The 7,645-nt window shown below is 34.5% G+C and overlaps 2 protein-coding genes across 3 annotated transcripts; one reads left to right on the top strand and one right to left on the bottom strand.

Moving 5' to 3' along the window:
* The first annotated feature begins 251 nt into the window (after positions 1-251).
* LOC108827316 (uncharacterized) lies at positions 252-2,943 on the top strand. Of its 2 annotated transcripts, XM_018600688.2 has the most exons (5): positions 252-677; positions 752-930; positions 1,355-1,462; positions 1,537-2,083; positions 2,194-2,943. In XM_018600688.2, exons 1-5 carry the CDS (start codon positions 521-523, stop codon positions 2,232-2,234), a joined length of 1,032 nt encoding a protein of 343 aa, XP_018456190.1. In that variant the 5' UTR covers positions 252-520; the 3' UTR covers positions 2,235-2,943. The 2 variants fall into 2 exon arrangements, with proteins under 2 accessions (XP_018456190.1, XP_018456191.1); XM_018600689.2 differs by lacking the exon at positions 2,194-2,943 and having other exon boundaries at positions 254-677; positions 1,537-2,167.
* Positions 2,944-2,978: 35 nt separating this feature from the next.
* On the bottom strand, positions 2,979-5,622 carry LOC108827314 (glycerate dehydrogenase HPR, peroxisomal). Its single transcript, XM_018600687.2, has 11 exons — positions 5,384-5,622; positions 5,183-5,266; positions 4,806-5,068; positions 4,421-4,502; positions 4,250-4,322; positions 4,056-4,147; positions 3,901-3,975; positions 3,630-3,815; positions 3,484-3,528; positions 3,265-3,379; positions 2,979-3,149 (listed from the first exon to the last, which is right to left on the bottom strand). The coding sequence occupies exons 1-11, from the start codon at positions 5,594-5,596 to the stop codon at positions 3,127-3,129; spliced, it is 1,251 nt and encodes a 416-aa protein (XP_018456189.1). The 5' UTR covers positions 5,597-5,622; the 3' UTR covers positions 2,979-3,126.
* Positions 5,623-7,645: the final 2,023 nt, after the last annotated feature.

The following is a 7,645-nucleotide window of genomic DNA, read 5'->3' as shown; positions in this document are numbered from 1 at the left end:
TGAACCTTCCTATCTGTAAATATGAGAGTTTGATTCTCATACTTTTAATTAAGAACTACACCAAAACACCAATTCACAACAAATTTCTTAAAATCTATTATGTAAAATATTTATAAAATACACATTAAATAACAGATGAGATTTATCTAAAACATAAAAAACTCTAAATTTTGAATATAACTTTAAAAATTATGGGTTTCGAGTGAGAACTTCATGATAATAAAATAAAATAAAACTAATGGTCCTAATCCCATTTGACCGGTATGTTGCTATTTAAGCATAGAAAGTTTGCCTAATGTTATATTTTGAGAATTTGGGCCCCATGCGACCGGTATGTTGTATATTAAGAAGCAAAGAAGTTCGCCTGATGTAGTTTGGGCTTGGTAATGGGCCTGGCCTTTGTGGAATCTCACTTCAATCTTTCTCGTTACTATAGTAGTAATGGTGTAACTAAACTGTCAAGAGCCTCCTCTCGTCTCGTCTCTCCTCGCCTAAAGCGAGTCCTCTCTCTTTGTCCTCGATGATGGCGTCTACAGCAGAGCTTCCGGCTGGTAAAGACCAATCGAAACCAAACAGTTCGTACAACCGCTCCGTAACCGGGAATCCAGAACTCGATAACTGGATTCGGATCATCGAGTACATCGCGAAATTCAAAACCGAGCTCTGGATGCTTCACGGTAACTGAAAAATTATAAAAAAAATTGCAATATTTGATTCTACATTTCTGAGATTCGTTCTTTTTTTTGTTTAGATGTGTTTGAAATGGGAGGGAAGGAGGTTACAGAGAATCTAGGTGAAGAGACCAATGAGATGGTAGCTTTCAGATGCTTAGCTTCTTTGTTTGATTATTCTAATTCCGATGCTGAGTCAAAGATCGAGTTTGATTCTTCCCACAGCTGTCAACATGTTCTTCAATGCATACTCGACGAGGTAACAGTAACTACCTGCATTTGTTTATCCACTGTTCTAAAAATCGGTCTAGGCAGAGGCGCAAATAGAGTGTAAACAAAATGATTTTTTTCAAACCGATTTATTAAAAATTAGTAGTAGCCATTAGAAAAATCGGCCTAGACATCCGTCTAATAGCATCTCCAACACCACTCTATTTTTTCACTCCAAATTAGAGTTTAAAGATGTTCTAATAGTACTCTATAATACAGTAAAGAATGAGTTTACTAGAGTAGATTTTTTTTGTTCATTACTCTATTCTAGAGTGAAAAATAGCGCGAATCATTGGATATGGTCTAAACAATAATCCTCTATAAAGCGTCTAACCACCACGATTTTTAGAACATTGTTTGTTTCAGTATGACTCTTTGTCTACTATATTTATATTAACCCCTTCTTGTTGTAGATACCATTGTCAGAGCTGAAACCAGGTGCACCGGGACTGTCAAAGTGGAATCTTCTTCCCTTTATCAAGAGCAAGCTTCTTTGCTTGCCAAAATGTGCTTTGGAACTGGTATGGTTACGCACTATTAGATCAACACCATAAGGGCTTTTAAAAAGTTTTAACATTCGTTTTGTTTTGATCAGATGATTGAACCATCCAGTGAGAATGATGCTCAAGTATCGCCTCGTCAGGGAGAAGAGGGTATGAGAATTGATGGCAACGAGACTGATCAAGTTACATCTCCAATAGCTGATCCTGAACCATCTGGTCACGGCCCTGGAGGTGGAGCTGATGAGATTAGTAGATCCCATGCGTTGTTTGAAGAAAGTAACCATGGCCCTGGAGATGGAGCTGATGAGATTGGTAGATCCCAGGCGTCTCTTGAGAACGGAAGTGATGGTTATGGGTTGAGTCCCTCGGAGAATATATACAGGTGCGTTCAATGCAAAGAGAGTGGGAAGCTCTTGTTCTGCTCTAGGGATGGATGCACGGTCATGGTTCATGAGAAATGTGTTGTGGACTCGCCGCCTGTTTACGATGATGCTGGGAACTTTTACTGCTCCCTATGTGCTGTTGGCTGTGATTCTGCTGAGTATATTCAATCTCAAGAGGAAGTTGCTAAAGCAAAGAGGAAGTTACTTTCGTTTCTTAGTCTAATGTCAAATGTTAACAAGAAGAAACCCATTGAAGGTTAAACCCTTACTCATTAAGATTTTTTGGTCTCTCTATCCCTTGGTTACAGTGATATACAAACAAAAGATCTCTAGTAGAGTCTACTCACTCTGTGGTTCTTTAAACAGGAGTGGTCTGTTCTGAAACAGAAGCTAAAACCCTGCATTAATAGTACTTGGCCTTGCTTGGCTTTTGACCAACGGTACAAGCGAACAGGTTCGTTGGCATGGACACTTTCAAGATGATCTAGAAGTCTTCTTAGCTTTGATGACATGATCCGAGATCAGGGTCAGCATCCTCATAGCTACATGTCTTCGATTGTTGATCCATCTGTTGTCTCGGTGTAGAGTTCCATCACAGGCTCTTGCAATTTGCTTCCAAGAACTATCTGTTGCTCCCACACAGTTCTCCCAATTCTACTGCCTTCCTCAGCCTCAGGAAGTAGCCATATGCTCAGCAATCCTCAGCAATCCGCAGCAATGCCAAGCTTCTCACAGGGAGTAAACCAGTCTGACAGTGTATCTCTGCTTTCCGCGCTAACAATGAAGACAAGATTGCTCTTGTCCTGACACAAGGTGTTCAGTATGTTGATTGACTTGGATGAAAGGTCTTTTATCGATACTGCCTTTGGCATCAACGTACCATCATAGTCCAAAAGTCCCTGCTCACCACAACTCCTCTCAAGATCTTGCAGGAAGCTACGAGCCCAATAGCCAACATCATGTGTGCTCACATACTTGTAATGCTTCTTGTCCTTGATGTTGATGATGAAAATGGAAATTGTAACGTTCAGTAGCAAACCCATGTTCGCTTAATTCTCGGAACGAATGGTGGATGATCAAGTTCTTAAAACTGGAAACAAAGTGCTTAAACTAAAAGTCCTTGGAAATTACACACATATAGCAAGTGGTGATGATGTAAAATCCAAACAACACTTAAAAAGAGTTATTTATCATCCAACATGGTTCCTTGCAATACATCATATAAAAGGAACAACTTCAGACCATCAGATATTTTACTAAAATGATACTTCCAATCTCTCCTTCTTCATACTCTTTAACTCACAGCTTCGACACAGGCAATCCTAAAAAAAAAACCCAAAGAATATACATTTAGAGTAATATAAAGAATGAGAAATCTAAGTATATTACATATGGTTAGTTAGTTAGTTTGTTTGTGTTAATGAATGAGTTCATTACCTAAGGCTTTTGAGTTGACAATGCTTGGGCTGGCATTAGGCGGTGAAGCATTTTCGTTCAAGAACGGGTCGACCCGGTTCGGGTCACTCCAAATAGGATATCCTTTGATCCTTCCCTGTTTTTATTTTAAAAAAGAAAAACATTTTCAGAAGAAAATGATGAATGTTTCATCATTTTAATCTTTTATATAAAAAAGGTTTTGGAATGGGGAATGCATACGACGACGTTAAGAGCTGCAAGCGTAGCCATTCCTTCACGAGTCCACTGTCATTTTATCAATCAGAAGAAACTTATAAGTCAGTTTCTCTTTAATCTATTGATGAGACAGACATACACAAAGGAAACGTTTTCGAGTTGGGGGAAACCTTGGAAGCAGAAGCAATGTGAGGAACAACAATAGCATTCTTCATATCAGCAAGCCCTGGCTTCATGAATGGCTCTTCCTCAAACACATCAAGACCAACTCGGAACATTGGGTTCTCTCTTAGATGATTGACAAGAGCTACCTCATCGATCACAGGACCTCTACTGCAGTTCACAAGAATTGCTTCCTGAAAAGCAAAACTAAATTCAATCAAAAACAAAACAAAAGAAAAAAAATTCAATAAATAAGAGAGTTCAAAGAGAAACAAGAACCTTTTTCATCATGGCAAGCCTCTCCTTATTGACAAGATGGTAAGTGGTTTTGTCCAACACAGGGTGAAGACTTATCTGTTTTTTTTCAGACACAAACCAGTTCAGTTTTTTTTTTAGATACACTAAAAATGTAAACCAAAATAAGTTTTAATTACCAGATCAGCCTCACGCAGAACCTCCTCCATGGAAGAAGCTCGTTTCCATGTCACAGGTTGTTCCCCATTTGCTTTCAAGAATTGTCCATAAGCTGCCAATATAATGACCATTGTCTCAAATATAATAAACTTCAAAAAAAAAAGAAAAAAAAAAAGAGAAAGAGTAGATTGTATTAAAAAAAAACTGTAAGAACCTGTCACGAATTTCTCAAGACGAGTGGATTGGTAAAGATCAAAGTAGATCAAATTCATCTTGAACCCTTCAACCTGTTCTTGAAATCAATTATGTAAAAAAAAAAGAAGCTTTTGTGTATATAATATGGGATCTCAAATTAACAAAATGTCATGCAACAGAGAGGCCTTACCATCATTCTAGCATAAGCAGACCCAATACGTCCAGCTCCAATAACTCCCACGGTCTGTCCTTTAAGTAAGTTCCCCACAAACCTACCAAAACCCAAACAACCACCTTAGCTTTTCCACACAGTCCGGTCCGGACACAGTTCTGTGAGACATTGGTATTGGTCTCCAAAAATTTCTAGAAATTTTTACTTAGAAATAGCTCCAGTTCATAATACACTTTTGATTTCAAACTTCTTTTTCTCAATTTTTTGTCAAATTCTTTTTTTTTGAAATCCAAAATTCTTTTTAAACTATTTTAAAAAAATTAAAAGTATTTATTTATTTATTTTTCAGCTACACAATAGATAGGCTCCAAGAAGAAGACTAAGTTGTTAGATTGGGTCTTACAGATGAGGAAGCCAACCCTCGTACAAGCCACCTCTCATGAAACCATCAGCTTCAACGATCCTTCTCGCAGCCGCAAGGGAAAGAGAAGCAGCTAGTTCAGCGGTCGTCTCGGTCAACACTCCAGGAGTGTTACCAACGGCGATACCATACTTATTGGCGGCTTCAACATCGACGTTGTTGTAACCTACGGCCATGTTGCTGAAAGCTTTCCCTCCAGCTTTGCTCAGAGCTGAAAACAGTGTCTCTCCCCAATCTTCCGTCAACTATAAACAAAACAAAAACAACTTAAAACTTGTTTTTTTTTTAACTTTCATATACATGATGGTACATAATGTCACAGACACTTTGTCTTTCATTTTCATTTTCATTTTCATTACCTGACCGATGACTCCATCACACCTGTTTCCAATCAGATCAATGATGTCTTCAACAGACAAGATTGTCTTCTTCAAATGGCATATCTATATATTCAAGAAAAAAAGATAAAAAACCTTTAGTATTATTAGATTCAGGTTTATTATGAGTTTCTGAACGAACTATTATATTAATTTAAAGATTGAAAAAGTTTAAATGGTTACCTCGACGCGACAACCTTGGTCGACCAAGAGATTGATCCAGCGAGTACCAGGCATCGGTTTCGTGCTGACGACTCTGTACTTCCCATTGGGATTATACACTTCAATAGACACCGGTTTGGCCATGGCAGAGAACGAGTGTTTCTGTGGAGAGAAGTTGGGAAACAGAAGACCTAGCTTTAAAAGAAGATCCAACGGTCCGTTTTGCATGATCATTTTATCTACATTTTTGTTTTGTCCTGGGTGTGGTCGATGAATGACAACAAGTCTACTTCTGAGTTTGGACCTTACGTTTCCAGAAAACGAGATAATGCTGACGTGTCCATTATCATCATCATCTTCAAATAATGTATACACTTTGGTTAAAAAGGCAAAATCAATATTCTTCGAATACTCTGCTGGATGATTATATTAGAGAAAATATTAATAAAATAAAAGATATCTATTCTATTAAAAGTGAAGTACAAATGGAAAATAACCCTAACTTTTACTCAATATTTACAAGTCATGCCAGTGATATTATCTCTACACATTCACTCAAATTTAATAAATTTGTATATCTCTAATCATAAAATGTGATTTATCCTTCGTGTAACTGTCACCACAATCCCAATCTCTGCATAAAAGGAATTAAATAAATTAATAAACCGGGTGATTGAATTAAGTGCCAAAATCTTATTGAACGAACATTACGTTTCCAAGACTAATTCATAACTTTAGTAAATAGGTAGTAAGTCATGCGTTCGGATTAATTGCATACATAAATCTATATTTTTAAAACTGAAATACAAATTAGGTTTGTTTAGAAACATAGATAACAATTTTAAAAAGATGTTTGTTTGGAAATTTGGATAGCAGTTTAAAAAAGTAGATTTGTAAATATCAGTTTAAAAAAATAGATTTGTTTAGAAACATGAATAACAGTATTAAAAAAGATTTTATATTGTTTGGAATCGTAGATAGCACTATACTATGAAAATAATGAATTTATGTTATTAAAAAATTGGAAATCTTTATATTATGAAAAATTATCTATTTATGTCAACTTTAAAATATACGAAAAATGAGCTAATCTAATTATCTAAAAATAGCATTTGTCTAAAATAATTATAAAGCAAAATTTAAACTTTATATACATATTTCAAATCAAAATAATAATTTAATTTAATTTATATCAAAATTGATTTAAAATATACATATATTAAAAACTTATTTTTACTAAAATATTTTCCAATAATTATTATTAAAAAATGTTTTCAATATATGTGATTATTGAAAATATAATATATGTGATTATTTATATGATAGTATGTATAAAATACTAATAATTATATGTTTGATGTATTTTAAATGAAAAAAATAGATTGTGAATTAGGAGTGGGCGTACGGGTACCCATTCGGGTTTGGTTTAGATCTGTTTGGGTTTGAGGTTTTCGGGATCAAAGATTTAAATTACATTCAGATATTTCTAAATTTTGGTTTGGATACGATTCGGATCTTTGCGGGTTTGTTCAAGTTCGGATAACCCATTTAAATTCATTATATACTTTAAATTTCTCAAAATATATAAATAAAATAATATATTACATATAAATTTGAATAACATATATAAGAATACCGAAGTTAACATAAAATTGGTTTGATTTAAATATTTGGATAGAGAATCAATAATTATGTTAAGTATTTGTGGTGATTTGAGTATACTTTAACTATTTTAGATATTTATATTTAACTATTTATATATTTTTTAATTATTTAAACCAACTTATAAGTACCATATATATTCTGGATGTTTTAATATACATTAAGTCTAAAATAATATATATAAGTATATAAATCTATTTCGAATACATTCAAGTATATGAAATACTTTGGTTCGGATCGGATACGGTTTCAGTTCTCAAAATATTAAATTTTTTATATCTAATCAATTTTGGTTTGGGTTTTGTGTTTTTTTTTGGATCGGGATCGATTCCATTTTTTAGATTCAGATTTTTGTCTAACTCTAATATTGACATGAAAAACAACATATTTCGTAAAAATATACACCCGCACGGGCGTGCGGATCAAAATCTAGTCTAATCTATTAAAACTGAAGTACAAATAGTAATTATCTCTTAGAATTGCACAATATTTACAACTTTATGCCATTGAAATATTAATTAACTGTAATATTAATTACTGTCTTTTCTTATATTAGTAACTGATTTCCCAAAACGAATCCGAAATAAAAACTTGGATTACATCAAATCATTAAACCGTAAA

Source organism: Raphanus sativus, unplaced genomic scaffold (genome assembly GCF_000801105.2).
Source record: "Raphanus sativus cultivar WK10039 unplaced genomic scaffold, ASM80110v3 Scaffold2496, whole genome shotgun sequence".
In the NCBI taxonomy this organism is placed as follows: domain Eukaryota; kingdom Viridiplantae; phylum Streptophyta; class Magnoliopsida; order Brassicales; family Brassicaceae; genus Raphanus; species Raphanus sativus.
Note: the sequence above shows the minus strand (reverse complement) of the source record. Positions and strands in the feature narration are given on the sequence as shown.